At 42.1% G+C, this 17,606-nt stretch overlaps 1 protein-coding gene across 5 annotated transcripts in view; it reads left to right on the top strand.

The window, feature by feature from the left end:
- SMARCA4 (SWI/SNF related, matrix associated, actin dependent regulator of chromatin, subfamily a, member 4) overlaps nt 1–17,606 on the top strand; it is an 88,725-nt gene that overhangs the window by 25,508 nt on the left and 45,611 nt on the right. For all 5 annotated transcript variants that reach the window (XM_036242088.1, XM_036242089.1, XM_036242090.1 and 2 more), the window contains exons 10-15: nt 584–751; nt 838–888; nt 8,605–8,735; nt 8,898–8,955; nt 15,821–15,942; nt 16,264–16,414. In XM_036242088.1, the coding sequence (XP_036097981.1) occupies nt 584–751; nt 838–888; nt 8,605–8,735; nt 8,898–8,955; nt 15,821–15,942; nt 16,264–16,414 (681 nt within the window). The remainder of the gene's footprint in view (nt 1–583; nt 752–837; nt 889–8,604; nt 8,736–8,897; nt 8,956–15,820; nt 15,943–16,263; nt 16,415–17,606) is intronic.

The raw sequence follows: 17,606 nt of genomic DNA, 5'->3' as shown, positions 1-17,606 counted from the left end.
GGTTGAGGAACCAAGGTCAAGGGCCCGAGGTGGGAAAAAGCCAATTGTAAGGCATAGGAAGTGGCCCCTGGAACAGAATGGTGCAGGGGAGGAGTGAAGTCACAGTCCCAAGATCAGGTCACCTGGGGCCTTGCAGGCCACAGGGAGGACTTTGGATTTAATTTTGAATTTGATGGGGAGTCAGGAGGCTGTTGAGCTGGGGAGTGATGTGATCTGATTTATTAGAAAGCCTGGAGGGTCTTGCTGCAGGGATCTGTGGGATTTGGGGAATGTTTGTGACTGAGGGGACAGGAATTGATATTAGCTTTTATAAATAGCTCTGGGAAGGACCATGTCTGTCCAGCGAGGTCCTTGCAGCGTCTAGCTCTCTGTAAGAGTTTGGGAAATACTAAAGGGAGAGACTGTAGTTATGTGAAAGGCCTATATACTGCACAGTGCCGAGTGTGACTGAGAGCTCCCTAAATGTGGGTCTGATTGCTGGTTAACAATTCCCAGTGGACTTCTCAACTCTGGTTTGCCCGTCTTGGCTGCTAATGGATGAGCATGTCTTGCAAGCAAATGCCATAACTTCATGTTTTTGTAGGCGGAAGATGAGGAAGGGTACCGGAAGCTCATCGACCAGAAGAAGGACAAGCGCTTGGCCTACCTCTTACAACAGACCGACGAGTACGTAGCTAACCTCACGGAGCTGGTGCGGCAGCACAAGGCCGCCCAGGTTGCCAAGGAGAAAAAGAAGAAGAAGAAAAAGAAGGTATTCTGGGGATTGGAGTGGCTATCTTGTCATGTGTTACCTCACCCTCCCAGTCAAGGAGTGATTGTCTCTCTCTCTATTTCCAGAAGGCAGAAAACGCAGAAGGACAGACACCTGCAATAGGACCCGATGGCGAGGTAAAGAACTAGGGGTATTTTTTTGTGGAAATGTCCAGCCCTGGACCTTAGGTATATTTCATTCGTTATTTATTTTTTTTACTCATTCATTTATTTATTTACGTAAAAATTGATCTCAGAGAGAGGAAGGGGGGAGAGAGAGAACATCGCTGTGAGAGAGAAACATCAATTGGTGGCCTCCCCCAAGTGCCCCAACAGGGGATCAAACATGCAACCTGTGTATGTGCCCTGACCAGAAATTGAACCCACCACTTTCTGGTGTACAAGACGATGCTCCAACCAACTGAGTCACACTGATCAGAGCTTTTTTTTTAAACTAAAAGCTGTATATGATGATGATAAGAATCCATATACATTCCCTGACACCGTCCTACCCCTTCTCTGATCCCACGGCCCAGAGGAAACATTGTTAACTATTAGATATTTTCTTCCAGACCTTTTTCTGTGCATTTGCCACATTATTTATTTTTTAGTTTTTACTTTACCATAATTTTACACTCATGAGAGGTGTAAGAATTTATATGTACTTCATCCAGATTCTGTTGTCACTGTCATCCTTTTTTCCTAAACCATTTGAGTATCATATGCAGACATCATAGCCCTTTTCCTCCATGTGCTTCAGTGTGTATTTCTTGAAAATAAGGTCATTCTTTTCTGTAACTGTACAGTAATCAGAAACTGGAAATGACCATGGATGCAATCCTATGATCCAATCCACAGCCCCTATGAAGGCTTTTTCAATTGTCCCTCTAGTCCTTCACAGCAACAGAAAACCCCGGTTCACATGTTGTACTCAGTGGTAGTCTCTCTTGTATTTGATCTTGAACAGCTTCTCACTTTTTCTTTCCATTTTATGACCTTGGCATTTTTTTTTTTTTTAATCCTCACCCGAGGACTTTTTTTTATTATTTGTTCAGATAGAGTGGGAGGGAGAGAGAGAGAAACATCGATGTGAAAGGGACACATCGAGTGGCTGCCACCCGCACGACCCAACCATAGCCGGGGACAAACTGCAGCCGAGGTACATGCCCTTAGCAGGAACCGAACCCTAGTCTCTGTGGACCGCAGGCCAACGCTCTAACCACTGAGCAAAACTAGCCAGGGCTGATTTTGGCATTTTTGAAGAAGAGCATAGGCCAGGTATTTCCTACATTGGCCTTCAATTTTGGTTTGACTGATGTTTCTTTGTGATTAGATTCAGGTTATGTGTTTTGGCAGGATGACCCTGAAGTGATGCTGTGTCCTTGTTGGTACGTCGTATTGGAAGTGTATGGCATAGATTTGTTCTGTCACTGGTGCTGTTGACTTTGATCCTTTATCTTTTGGTATTGACCAAGGCATCCCCACTGTGAAGATACTATTTTTCCTTTTGTAATTAACCACCAGGTAGGAGATACTTGAGACTGTACACATATTGTAACTCCAACTATTTCTACCCACTAGTTTCAGCGTCCATTGATTATTTCTGCCTATATCAGTTTTGCTTTAGTGGTTAGGAATTGGCAATTTTTCTACTCATCTTCTCTCTTTTTTTAGTTGGCTTTCCATAGAAAAGAAAAGCTTTCCTATGTCGCCCATAGGCCATAGTTTGCAAGCCCCTGGTGTGGATTCTTATTTAGTTTAATGGATTTACTTGGTTTAATTCTTCTTGGTTAGTATTTCATTTTTAAAATTTTTTATTTATTGACTTGAGAGAAGGAGGTGGGGAGAGAGAGAGAAGAACATCGATTTGTTATTCAGCTTATTTATGCATTCATTTGTTGATTCTTGTATGTGTCCTTACTGGAGATGGAACCCAGAACCTTGACATATCAGGATGACACTCTAACAAATTGAGCTACCCGGCCAAGGCTGTATTTATTTTCATGCTCAAATTGTCCCAGTTTGGGCCAGTAGAAGCCCCTTCAAATTGGTTCCTGCACCCTTTTGATGTGTCCCCATCATTCTTTGGGGGCTTACTGACTTCTTTGTATAGCAAAATGGTCCAGTCTTACCTTCTGCTTTTCCTGCCTGAGCCCATGAGTGTGCCATTTCCGGCAGGGGTGGGGAACCTTTTTTCTGCCAAGGGCCATTTGGATATTTATAACATCATTCATGGGCCCTACAAAATCATCAATTGAAAAATTAGCCCTATGTGGCTTGTGGGCCGGAGTTCCCCACCCCTGCAAGGAGCCCTGAATCATTTTTTCTAAGAAGAGTATTTTTTTTTTTTAATCCTCACCCGAGGATATTTTCCATTTTTTGTACAGATAGAATGGGAGGGAGAGAGAGGAAGGAGAGAGAGAGAGAAACATCGATGTGAAAGGGACACATCGAGTGGCTGCCACCCGCACGACCAACCAGGGCCGGGGACAAACTGCAACCGAAGTACGCGCCCTTAGCGGGAACCGAACCCGGGTCTCTCCGGACCGCAGGCCGATGCTCTAACCGCTGAGCCAAACTGGCCAGGGCTAAGAAGAGTATTTTGAAATCAAAATCAAGGAGTGCTCATTGCCCCTAGCTGTCATTGTTTCTAGGCCCTCTCAGCAGACAAATGCAGGAAATAGGTATATGTGTGCGTATACATGTGTGTTGCTATTTATATATGAATATTTAAAAATCTTGAGATCACGCTAATACTACCAATTCTAGTCCAATACCATGGAGTTATTTCTATCCTTCTCCCTTTCTATATTGAAACAGCAAAAACCTGGTTCCCATTAGCCATCATACATTTCCCTGTTTGCTCAATCCTAGAACACATAAGATATATATTCAGAATTGCCAGCACACACCCCTCTGTAAAAAGGAGCCTCCTAGCTAGAGGTCAGTGTTTGTTGGAGTTCTTCATCACCAGAGTCTGTCTCCAAATATTCTATACAGAAGTTACTTGGATTAGTTCTTCCCTTATACGCTTGCTAGTTTCCCCCACCCTTGTTGGTTTTATTTATTTACTCATTGTTGATTTATTTAGTGTGTGAAACACTACTTGTTCCAAAAGTCAGAACTGTACAAAGTGGCCCACTCAGAGAGGGGTTGCTGTCCCCACACACCATCTTTCCACAACTTTCTTGCCCATCTCCTGAAAGCAACTATTCTGATGTAATATACTTATTTGGGAGAAAGGTGTATAAAAGTGAGGTAAATAAGAAGCATTGTTTTTACTGCCTCCCCTGACTCCTCCACATCCCATTTCCCAGAGGGAAACCATGAGTAACAGTTGGAGTGTTTGCTCCTGCCCTTTTGAGCCACTGGATAGTTTTGTGGGTTTTTTTGTCACCTAGCATTATATCTCAGACATCTCCCCATGTTAGCTCATGGACACTTACCCTATTCTTTATAATGTCCCTGAAATGGTAATACTTCCTATAGAAAACATTTAAACGAAATCATGAAAAGTGGAAGCCCGGGCATAGATACTGATTCCTAGTTGATGACTTCCTGAAATCTTTATGCTTACATCCTCTTTGTTTTATTTTGGAACTGTTGGGGTCAGTCTAGAGATTAGCCAGACGTTCCCCACATAGCCTAATATCTTGTGCCACTTTTCATATCAACTCATTAGTTCTGTTTTCATTTTGTTGTGTTGATATGTTAGAATTTCATTGTTCCAACTGTTAGCTCTTTAGGTTGCTTCCCATTTGTAGCTGTTACAGAGATTCTGCACTGAGACCTCCTACCCCCCACGTTGGTGACTATTTCCATTGTTTCCTTTGTTGCACATATTGTTGTAATGAGGCTCCTTGTGTATTACCTTTCTATACTCCCTTAGCTTGGGCAACATTTATGTTCTTACAGTTCTGGAGACAGGAATTCCAAGACCAGGGTGCAGCAAGGTTGGTTCCTGGTGAGGGCTCTCTTCCTGGCCTGTACAGAAGCATCATTCAGTAGTGTCTGTGAATTGTCCTTATTCCTAGCCAGTGGTTCTCAACTTTGGCTGTACATCTGAATCACCTAGGAAGCTTTTATAAAACCCTGGAGCAGTTGAATCTGAATTCTTTGGGTGGGCAAGTGTAGGCATCAGCACCATTAAATGATCCCAAAGAGTGCTCAGGGGTTGAAAGTCACCAATTGAGGGTTCATGTATCAGGGGTGGGCCACTTTGAGGGTGAGGTTGTAACATGCACAGAGATTAATCTCTCTCTACTGTATGGATAGTGTTGTTGTTGAATGCAGCACTTTGGATGGGGGAAGAGTTCCTGTAATATGCTGTTACTAAGAGTTTAACAGTAAATTTGAAGATCTTACTGGTTTTATTCGATGACTCATGAATCGGGTAGCATCTCATCTAGAACAGTGAAATACCCTGAGCAATTATACAAGACAGAAGACTTTTTTTTTTTTTAATCTTTATTGTTGAATGTTTTACAGATGTTCCTCATTTTTCCCCACTGACCCCCTCCTACCCACTCCCGCCCCCCTCCCACCTTTTCCCACACTATTGTCCATTGGTTATGCATATAAGTTCTTTGGTTTATTTCTTCCCACCCCCCCAACCCCTTTCCCTTTGAGGTTTGTCAGTCTAGCAATGAATTTGTACTTCTTAATCCCCTCACATTTTTCACCCATTCCCCCAACCCCCCTCCCATCTGGCAACCAACAAAATGTTCTCTGTATCTATGAGAACGTTTCTGTTCTGCCTGTTCATTTTGTTTGTAGATTCCATTGTCGATAGATATGTACTCATTGCCATTTTGTTTGTTCATATAGTTTATCTTTTTCTTCAAAAAGACCCTTCATCATTTTATACAATAACGGTTTGGTGGTGATGAACTCCTTTAACTTTTTCTTGTCTGGGAAACTCTTTATATGGCCATCGATTCTAAATGACAGCTTTGTAGGATAGCGTAATCTTGGTTGTAGGTTCTTGCTTTTCATCACTCTGAATATTTCTTGCCACTCCCTTCTGGCCTGCAAAGTTTCTTTTGAGAAATCAGCTGACAGCCTTATGGGAACTCCCTTGTAGGTAACTAGCTGCCTTTCTCTTGCTGCTTTTAAGATTCTCTCTTTGTCTTGAACCTTTTGCATTTTGATGATGATGTGTCTTGGTGTGGCCCTGTTGGGGTTCATCTTGTTTGGGACTGTCTGTGCTTCCTGGACTTGTATGTCTGTTAGGAAAGTTTTCTGCCATTATTGTTTCAAACAGGTTTTCAATTTCTTGTTCTCTCTCTTCTCCTTCTGGCACCCCCAAGATGCGGATGTTGGCACGCTTGAAGTTGTCCCAGAGGCTCCTTATCCTCATTTTTTTGGATTCTTTTTCTGTTTGCTGTTCGGATTGGGCATTTTTTTCTTCCTTATATTCCAAATCAATGGTGTGCTTCTTGAATTTACGTACTCTACTATTGAATCTGTGTAAATTATTCTTTATTTCAGTTAATGCCTCCTTCATCTGACTGTGCATCCATCATTTCTGACTGGTCCTTTTTATGCTCTTGAGGCCCTCACTAAGTTCAATGAGCATCCTTATAAGCAGTATTTTGAACTCAGCATCTGTTAGGTTGCTTATCTCCATTTTGCTTAGTTCTTTTCTTGGGGTTTTGTTCTGTTCCTTCATTTGGGACCTGTTTCTTTGTCTCCTCATTTTGGCTGCGTCCCTGTGTTTGTTTCTGTGTATACTTAACGAGAGGTATGGGGCTGTCTGAGACCAGATGCTGCTTGTTTGAAAGAATTTAGGAAAACCTGAAGCAGGATCCAAGACAGGCCAATCCTACAGTTAACCAACTGGCAACAATTTGGGTGGGCCTGAAAGTTGGGTGGGGCGGGGCCTCAGGGAATCACCAGGGCGGGGCTACCAGTGTGAGCCAGGTTGCTGGAGTCCCAGACATGGTGGCTGTCTGCCGCCCCAGGGAAGGGCTCACCAAAGGAACAAAGGCCTCTGATAGCACATTTGTCTGGAGAAAGCCCTTTCTCCAGCCCTCTCTCCAGTGCCAAACAGCTCAGTTCTTCCCTGTATGTCTCTGGTGCCCCTCGAGCTGCCTCCCCTCCAAGCTTAGAGGGAGTGAGTCCGACAAGTCTGTGCGTGGAGCCTTTAAGGAGCTGCCTGGGGCTCCAGCTGTTTTAGCCCCCCTGAGCCTCAGTTCCCGCTGGTTGTTCCAGCCAGAAGTTATGGGGACTTTTCTTCCTGGCACTGGAACCCTGAGCGGGGTGCCTGGTGTGGGATGGGGATCCCCTCAGTCCTCAGGGAGGACCTTCCCAGCCGAGGTGTCCTCCTGATTTTTATCCGCCACATGTGGGTGTGGGACTAGCCCATCCTCCTCTACCCCTCCTACCAGTCTCGATATAGCTGCTTCTTTAATTCCGTAGTTGTAGGACTTCCATTCAGCTTGATTTCAGGCGGTTTTAAATGATGGTTCTGTAGTTTAGTTGTAACTTTGATGTGGTTGTGGGAGGACGCAATACCACGTTTACCTACGCCGCCATCTTGACCGGAAATCCAAGACAGAAGGCTTTTATAGTAATGAAGATGAATCAAGAAAGTCAACAAGAGAAAAATGAAAATTCATTGGAATAAAGGAAGAGTTCAGATGATGACAGCTTCTCATTGGTTGATCTGGCTTTCAGTTGGTTAGGCTTGTCTGTGCTAGAGGAAAACCTTTCTTCTGCTGGGGTAGTAAAATCAATGCACTTCCTATTTGGGAGTGCAAGGTAGGTCTCTTCCTGTTGGGATCAGCAGTTGACTTTGTGATAATTGGTTTAGAATGCTAGGACTTGAGAGCTCCCTCTACAGGCCTTTCTGATTCCAATTTTAGTTCAGTTTAATTGGATCCAGTTTTTCATTTAATTTTCACAATGCAAAGAAAGGTTTAAACCAAGAACTTCAGCCTGGCTGGTGTGGCTCAGTTGATTGAGCATCTTCCCATGGATTGAGAGGTCCCCAGTTTGATCCCCCTTCAGGACACAGGCCTGGGTTGTGGGCTCCATCCCCAGTAGGGGGCATGCTGGAGGCATCCAATCAATGTTTCTCTCTCATATTGATGTTTTTATCTCTCCCGTTCTCCCTCTCTCCCTTCCTCCCCTCAAAAAAAAAAAAAAAAAAAAAAGTCAATGAAGAAAAAAAATAAACTAAGAACATCACTTTTATTCTGAAGTCTTTCTCCTGGAAATCTGAAGGGGGAAATGTTCATCCAAAGTTGATATATCAAAGTGGGAAATCAACGAATTTCATATTTGTTGCTAAGAGAAGTTTGTTGTTTTGTTTTTCAAATATTCCAGTTAGGTAATTAACAAAAAGAATGAGGACCCTTGGTAAATTAACAAATACATTATAAATGGAAAAAAATCACAGGCCAGAAGAGTGTGACTTGTACAGTCATTTGTGTAAAAATGAGGAGAAACCAGTCCTTACTTATTTCTTATGCATGGAATTGATGTGTAAAGATGCACGAGATACTGATATTAGTGGGCATCTATGAAGAGAGAAACTGTCAGGCTGAAGGACAGGGAATGGGGGGAGAATCCACACTCTACAATCTTGAATTTTGAATTATGTGAATATGTTACCTATTTGAAAATGAAAACATGTCTATCAGTTACCTCAGAGAAACTGCTGTCATCAATGGATTATATTTTTTCCTGAATTAATATACAGGAGGCCCATTTTCACAACCACTAGCCATGGTTGTGTTTCATTTCTTTGGCATGGAGTTGGGAGGGCACTTCCCCAGTTAGCCATGATTAGTGAATATCTGAGCTATGGTCACACAGAACCTAAAGATACACATGTGGCCTTTTTTTCAGCCTCTGGATGAGACCAGCCAAATGAGTGACCTTCCTGTGAAAGTGATCCATGTGGAGAGTGGGAAGATCCTCACAGGCACAGACGCCCCCAAAGCGGGGCAACTAGAGGCCTGGCTCGAGATGAACCCGGGGTGAGTTAGGCCTCAAGTTCCAGATGCAATCATGATCCTGAGTCAGCTGGTTGTCAGCTGAGGGTGATTTTGCTTGCATTTGGAAACAAGCCAATTTGCTAAGGTAAGTGAGTCATGCAGGTTTGCTGGAGATTAATATTAAAACACTAATATTTTTTCTAGGTATGAAGTAGCTCCAAGATCTGATAGTGAAGAAAGTGGCTCAGAAGAAGAGGAGGAGGTAAGAGTCCTTTTCCATCTGTCAATGCCCTTGGCCCTCTGTAGTGGTGACCTCTGTTCCTTGTGCATCAGGCACTCCTGCATGCTGTGACCCTCTCTCACTCCACCTGGGCATTATGTGGAACAAGCGATGGACAGAGGGCAGCCAAGACCCTAATCCTGAAGAAAAGTTGGTACTTTAGAACTGCAGTGTCCAATATAGTAGCCTAAATGCACACAAGACTGTTTCAGTTTTAAGTTAAATTAATCAAATTAAATCGAATTTAAAATTCACATCCTTGACCATATTAGGCGCTTTTCAAATACTCAGCAAGCAGCCTTCTGCCCAAAAGAAATAATCAGACTTCACCCCTCGAGAGGATTGTTTTGGTGATATTAGTCACATTTTATTTAATTAGCAATATGATTTTGTTTACATTTGCCATATTGCTATTTCTTTTTTTACTCTATTCGTCCTTTACTGTCTTCTTTTGTGTTAATAACACATTGTTGGTCGCTCATGAGTTAACTCGTGTTTTCATACCCAAATGTTGCTGACCGCTCACGAGTTAACTCGTGTTTGCACTTGCATTAGCTATTTCAATGTTTGAAACTCAGGGTAATATAGGATTATTGTATTTGTGACTCTTCGCCCTGAGGGTCAAAGTTAGAAAAATAGCACACAGTCCTATATTCTTGAAGTAGCTAGAGGATGGATATCTGCTGGTTCAAATGAGTGCAGCTCAGAACCTCACACTTCTTCTGGTACTTCTAAAAGAGATCCTTACATTGATTCACCTTTTAGGCTTTCAGGGCAACTAAAAGACCACGTTTTAGAAAAAATAGTCACTGGTATAAAAAAAAATCCAACTAGAACGTGTGAAGAGTGTATTTCAAAAGGTGATTGTTATACAGCATACCACACCAAAAAAAATTACTAAAATATATAATATGTATAAAATATAATCTGTAGCAGATATATACAAAGTTTCACTTAAATTTATTTTGTATAAATAAAGTATACTGAAGTTTTAGATTGTTCCACTTTCATACACAATTACGAAAAATAGCCTGTGGCATGAGATAATTTTTGCTTAAAATTGCTGATCAACAATGTGTTAACTATTTTTTAGTGTAGCATTTTGTTTTTTCTGTAGTTTTTTTTTTTTTTTCTGTTAATCCTCCCCCGAGGGTATTTTTAAATAGATTTTTAGAGAGAGTGGAAGGGAGGGAGGGGATGGGGCAAGAGAGAGAGGAGAGAGCAATGTCAATGTGAGAGAGACACATGCCCCATTGTGCCAGGTATTGAAACTACAATCCAGGTTGTTCCCTTGACCAGGAATTGAACCCAGACCTTCGGTCCTTGGGCTGACACTCTAACCACTGAGCAAAACTGGCCAAGGTTCTTCTGTAGTTTTTCATTTGTTACTAAACTTTTTTCTTTTTTTATCCTCCCTCGAGGACATTTTTCCATTTTTTGTTCAAATAGAGTGGGAGGGATGGAGGGAGAGAGAGAGAGAAACATCGACATGAAAGGGATACATTGAGTGGCTGCCTCCTACATGACCCATTCAGGGCTGGGTACAAACGGCAACCGCAGTACATGCCCTTAGTGGGAACCGAACCCAGGTCTCTCTGGACCGCAGACCGACGCTCTAACCGCTGAGCCAAACCGGCCAGGGCCTAAACTTTGTTAGTTATTTGCTTTATACATACTCTGGGCGTTACAATATGCACTATAACTTATCACAGTATATATATCAAGGTTAATATTAACTCCATTCTGGTAAAATATAGAAATGTTGTTTTAGTATAATATCTTTGCTTTTCTTTCTCTGTGCTGTTATTGCCACATATATTACATCTATATACATGTTATAAACTCAACAATACCATTTTCTAATTAATATTTTATATAGTTTTACAGCTTAGCCTAAAAGTTAGGAGACAAGAATTAAGGGGAAAATGTATTTATAGAGTCTTTTATATTGATCATGTATTTACCAGTTCTGATGCTCTTTATTTCTTCTTGTAGATTAGAGTTACTGTCTGCTGTAATTTCCTTTTAGCTCAAAGACTTCTTTTAGCATTTATTATAAGGCATGTTTGCTAGCAGCAAATTCTCTCAGTCTTTGTTTACATGGGAAGGTATTTCTTTAGCTTTCATTTTGGAAGGATAGTTAGTTTAGCATGGCATAAAATTATTTGTTGGCAGCCTTTTTTTTTTTTTAGAATATGTCATTCTATTTTCTGACTTCTTGTTTTATTTTATTTTTTTTATTAATTTATTTTTGTTACAGACATTTTTCTTTTTTCCCCCATTGACACCCTCCTTCCGATCCTGCGCCCCCCCACACACACAAGCATAGTTTTCTATGTCCATGGTTACGCATACATGCATATAATTTCTGTGGTTTATCTCTTTCCTCCCCCCACCCACTCCCTCTTCTGAGATTTGTCAGTCTGTACCCTATTTCTGTCTCGGTCTATTTTGTTAATCAGTTTGTTTTGTTCATTATATTCCACAAATAAGTGAGATCATGTGATATTTGTCTTTCTCTCATTGACTTGTTTTGCTTAGGATAATACTCTCCAGGTCCTTCCATGTTGTCTCAAAGGATAAGAGAGCTTTCTTTTTTTTTATCCTTACCCGAGGACATTTTTTCATTTTTTGTTCAAATAGAGTGGGAGGGAGAGAGAGGAAGAGAGAGAGAAATATCAACGTGAAAGGGACACATCGAGTGGTTGCCACCCTCACCAACCAGGGCTGGGGACAAACTGCAACCGAGGTACGTGCCCTTAGCAAGAACCGAACCCACGTCTCTCTGGACCACAGGCGAACGCTGTAACCACTGAGCCAAACTGGCCAGGGCAAGAGATCTTTCTTGTAGCTGCATAGTATTCCATTGTGTATCCACTCATCTATTGATGGACACTTGGGCTGTTTCCAGAACTTAGCGATTGTAAATAGTGCTGCTATAAACATAGGGGTACATATATTCTTTCTGATTGGTGTTTCAGGCTTCTTAGGATATATTCCTAGAAGTGGGATCACTGGGTCAAATGGCATTTCAGTTTTTAATTTGAACACCATTCTGACAGGTGTGACGTGATAGATACCTCATTGTTGTTTTAATTTGCATCTGTCTGATGATAAGTGATGTTGAGCATTTTTTCATGTGTCTCTTGGCCATTTGTATGTCCTGTTTAGAGAGTGTCTATTTAGGTCCTCTGCCCATTTTTAATTGAATTTTTTATTTTTCTTTTGTTGAGTTGTATGAGTACTCTATATATTTTGGAAATTAGCCCCTTATCTGATGTATCATTGGCAGTTATGCTGTCCCATATAGTGGGTTCCCTTTCCATTTTGATGCTTGTTTCTTTTGTTATGCAGAAGCTTTTTAGTTTGATGTAGTCCCATTTATTCATTCATTCATTTATTCATTCATTTACTTTTAACATTCACCCGAGGATTTTTTATTTATTTTTTTATCCTCACCTGAGGACATTTTTCCATTTTTTGTTCAGATAGAGTGGGAGGGAGAGAGAGGAACAGAGAGAGAGAGAGAGAGAAACATCGATGTGAAAGGAACACATCGAGTGGCTGCCACCTGCACAACCGACCAGGGCCAGGGACAAACTGCAACCGAGGAATGTGCCCTTAGCGGAACCGAACCCGGGTCTCTCAGGACCGCAGGCCGACGCTCTAACCCCTGAATCAAACCGGCCAGGGTGGATATTTTTATGTTTATCTTCAAACAGAGTGGAAGGAAGAAAGAGAGAGAGAGAGACATTGATGTGAAAGAACCACATCGATTAGTTGCCACCTGCACTACCCCAGCCATGGCCGGGGACTAACTGCAGCTAAGGTACATGTCTTTGGCCGGAATCGAACCCCGGACTCTCTTGTCTGCAGGCCGATGCTCTAACCGCTGAGCCTACCCAACCAGGGTGTAGTCCCATTTATTACCTTTTTCCTTTGTTTCTCTTGTCTTAGGCATTGTATCAGTGAAAATTCTGTTGTGTGTGATGTCTGAAATTTTTTCCCCACATTATCTTCTAGGATTTTTATGGATTCATGAGTCACATTTAAATCTTTTATCCATTTTGAGTTTATTCTTATGTATGGTGTAAGTTGGTGGTCTAGCTTCATTTTTTTGCATGTAGCTGTCCAGTTTTCCCAACACCATTTGTTGAAGAGGCTATCTTTCCTCCACTGTGTGCTCTTGCCACCTTTGTCGATTATTAACTGAGCATAATGTCTTGGGTCATTTTCTGGGTTCTCTGTTCTGTTCCATTGATCTATATGCTTGTTCTTGTGCCAGTACCAGGCTGTTTTGATTACAATGGTTTTGCAGTATAACCTGATATTTGGTATTTTGATTCCTCCTACTTCGTTCTTCTTTATCAAGATTGCTGTGGCTATTCGGGGTCTTTTTTGGTTCCATATACGCTTTTGGAGTACTTGTTCTAGTTCTGTGAAATATGTCTTTGGTATTTTGATGGGGATTGCATTGAATCTATAGATTGCTTTGGATATTATGGACATTTTAATGATGTTAATTCTTCCAATCCATGAATAAGGTATATGCTTTCAGTTTGTTATATCTTCCTCTATTTCATTTTCCTTTTTTTTTTTACTCCTCACCTGAGGACATTTTTCCATTTTTTGTTCAGATCGAGTGGGAGGGAGAGAGAGCGAGAAACATGGACGTGAAAGGGACACATCGAATGGTTGCCACCTGCATGACCAACCAGGGCTGGGGACAAACTGCAGCCGAGGTGCGCACCCTTAGCGGGTACCAAACCCAGGTCTCTCTGGACCGGAGGTGGATGTTCTGACCGCTGAGCCAAACCAGTCAGGGCTCTACAGTATTTTGTTTTTCAGTGACCTGTCATTTTCTGCAAAGAGGTCCTTGACTTCATTCGTTAAGTTTATTCCTTCCTAGATGTCTTAATTTTTTCTTGCTGCAGTGGTAAATGGGATTTTTTTTTTTTTTTAGTTTCTCTTTCTGTGAGTTCACCCTTAGTGTATAAGAGTGTCATCAATTTCTTTTTTTTAATTTTTTATCCTCACCTCAGGACATTTTTTCCATGTTTTGTTCAAGTAGAGTGGGTAGGAGAGAGAGGAAGAGAGAGAGAGAGAAACATCAATGTGAAAGGGACACATTGAGTGGTAGCCACCTGCACGACCCTAACCAGTGCTGCAGACAAGTTGCACCGAACCCGGGTCTCTCTGGATCGCAGGCCGATGCTCTAACCGCTGAGCCAAAGCGGCCAGGGCAGAATGTCATCAATTTCTTGATGTTGATTTTGTATTCTGTTTAGTAATTTAACTGGGCTAAATCTGTGGAATTGTTTTCCATGGTGTGTGCTGCTTTTGGTGTCTCTGCTTAGTTTATTGCTTTGGTTTTATTCTCATTTTTATTCGTAATCCTGGTTCTGAATGAGTGGGATGTGTTTCTTTATAATTTAGTAGTCATCCAATGATTGGGCAGAGATTGTGCTCAAACACCTAGAGCCAGTAAGGCTTCTGTCTCCTGCCAATGGATCAGTGTATATAGGGGAAACACCTTTCAGGTTCAGGCCATTTTCAAGTTCTCCCTGGCTTTTATTTTCTGTTGGGCTTGTTCTTGTTTTCTCAGCAATGGGCACAGCCTCAGCCAGTAATATGCTTTCTCAGTGATAGCTGAAAGCCTCACTTCCACCAACTGTGCCCCTGGCTGGGCATCGCCCACAGCCATAAAATGACTGAGCCCCCATCAGCCTCAGCAGCCATTTCTAATGGCCTGCCTACCTTGACAGAACGTTCATGATGGAGCTGGGGGATGGGAGAGATGGAAGCAGTCCTAAGTAAGAACACTACCAATTTCTACCCTCCTTACCCAAAGTTCAGTGGTTTTTCAAACATTAATTCTTCTCAGTCTCTTAGAGCTCTGAAATGGTTGCTTTTAACAATTTTGTCCAGCTCTAAAGTCTCTTTATGAAGAATTGTCTACAACCTGACTCAGACTTAGCCAGAAGTCTCACCCCTGTGTTAATTTCAGACATGGTAATATCAATTAACTATAAGTCTGTACCAGTTATGATTTTTTTGTCCCAAAACATTCATACTTTTTTCATCTGTTTATTATTCTAAATCTGTAAAATCATTGGATTTTTATTGGAATTATTTAGCAGATTGATAAAATATATGTTTTTTGTTTTTATAGCTGTTCCATTATACATAAAGAAAATAATTACTGGGACTTTGTCTCATTTATACAGAAATACAAGGATGGTTTACTACCGGGAAATGCATTCTTGTGTATTTTATTAATGTCACACAAAATATCTCTATTATCTCAGTAAATGCTAGAAAATTGCTTTCATGAAATACATCACTTTTATTTAATTTACATGTTTATAGAATAAACTACGATGCCTGTTATCACCAGTATTATTTGACATATTTTAGGCATTTTCGCCATATCAGTAAAGCTGGAAGTAACTCAGGAGCAACAAATATTGAAAATTGGCTATTAAATGTTTTATAGTGAGAAATCCAAGAGATTCTAGTGAAAAACTGCTTGAATAGGTTGGACGGGAATAAATGTATAGTATTCATTGTGTAATGGGGCATGAAGAATCCATTGTTAGAAACAAAAGTACAAAGTACCTCGAGATAGCCTTAAAGAGGAGTTTCTGTACTGTATGCTGAGAGAACTAAAAATAATATACTGAGCAAGTAAAAGAAAATGCAAAGAGGAAGTGTGACACATTCTGGGATAAGAAGGTGTGAGGATTGTAAAAACACCCGCTGCTTCCAAAAGTGTATTTTCCCCCTGAATCCCTGTGCCTGTTACCTGTAGGGTGTCTTGAGGTGACACGGGCTTGTCTCTTGGTAGGAGGAAGAGGAAGAGCAGCCGCAGCCAGCACAGCCTCCCACCCTGCCTGTGGAAGAGAAGAAGAAGATTCCAGATCCAGATAGTGATGACGTCTCTGAGGTGGACGCCCGGCACATCATTGAGTAAGGCATCCCTGCACATGCTGCTCCACCGGGTTCCTTCACAGGTGTCCCGCATGACCGTTAGAATCCCAGTTTTCTCCATGGATGGTACTCATTACTGTCCACCTGGCAGCCACTGTGAGATCACAAATGGGAGTCCAGCACTTGCCGCCCTTCCCTGGATCAGTAGTTGCTGCCTTGCCTGTCCTTATACCGTCCACTGTACCTTTTCTTTAGGCTCCGGTCACATGTACTCAGAAAGGACTGTTCCAGAGTCTTATGTCAGAAGTACATTGTCACAAATAGAAATATGTGTCTTAACGTGATTCTATTCACTTCCAGGAATGCCAAGCAAGATGTTGATGATGAGTATGGCGTGTCCCAGGCCCTTGCTCGTGGCCTGCAGTCCTATTATGCTGTGGCCCATGCTGTCACCGAAAGAGTGGATAAGCAGTCGGCACTTATGGTCAATGGTGTCCTCAAACAGTACCAGGTGAGGCAAGAGGGAGCTGTGCTTACATAGCATTCTCAACAGTTGGGTTCCCAGCTGTGGGAGGCTGCTGAAGTTGGCCAGACCCAAGTTCACATTCTGCTCCCTGTGTCTGGGTACCTCAGTCTTTTTCTCTAAGCCTCAGTTTCCTCATCTGTAAAGTAGAAACATGATCTTTTAGGTTAGCCATCAGGAGGAAACAACATAGTGCAGTATATCAGTATCTGCTGCGTGCTTGATCCGTGCATGGCAGGATAACAGCGTGTTCTACACTGTTAGCTTCTGAATCCCTAACAGCTCTGAATTAGGCACTATCCTCTGCATTTTACAGGATGGGGCGGGGGGGGGGTGCAACTGAGAAATATAGAGATGCAGTGATTCCTCAAACTCTTATGGCTTGGGAGTGGTCAAACCAGTACTAGACCCAGGTTTGGACACAGGTCTGCGTTCCCCGGAGCTCTGGGCAGTGTGGGACAGCGAGGAGTGAGAGCTTAAATGTCTGGAGCCAGCAGCCCTGGACTTAGCTCTTCCTTCTGTGAGGGTGAAGTGACACTGACACTAAAGCTCTTTGTCAGGCCCCTCCTGGAACAGCCAAGAAGCAGAGCTGCCATCGTAGAAATTTCTTTTTTTGTGGCCCCATATCCCAAGCTCATTTATAAGCCCCCAAGAGGCAGCTGGTTTATATCCAATCCAAGAACACGTCTTCCTGATTTTCTGTTGTTCGTGGCCCCTATACTCCAACTCTCCTTGAAAGAACTTTTAGAACCTTCATGCCAATATCACGTTCCAAAGAGGTGAAGCCAGTGACCAGTGGGAATTTCCAGTGGCCGGCAGAATAAAAGTTATCAGAACTTGTCAAGAAGTTACTTCCTTAATCTGTCAGGAAAATTTCCAGACATTATATTCCATTTGAAAATAGTCTTCTCTTTCATTGCCTGTACAGTCGTCCCTCGCCACTTCGCACTACTTTGCGGAAATTCATTTATGGCGGTAGAGTCTGGAACTGATTAACTGCGATAAACAAGGGCCGACTGTATTGCAGAAACCTTGCAAGTTTTGGAAAGCTCTCAGTTAATCTTGACATGATAGTTAGGCAGTTGTTGACCGTGTGGTGGATTCATCCATCAGCAGGTTCCCCTGAAGCCCTAATGATCTGAATCAAGTGTCACATTGTTGTGGGCAGGTTTGTTGCAGT

The sequence above is a fragment of the Molossus molossus genome, unplaced genomic scaffold (genome assembly GCF_014108415.1).
Source record: "Molossus molossus isolate mMolMol1 unplaced genomic scaffold, mMolMol1.p scaffold_m16_p_4, whole genome shotgun sequence".
Taxonomy (NCBI): Eukaryota; Metazoa; Chordata; class Mammalia; order Chiroptera; family Molossidae; genus Molossus; species Molossus molossus.
This window is presented reverse-complemented; position numbering and strand designations above follow the sequence as displayed.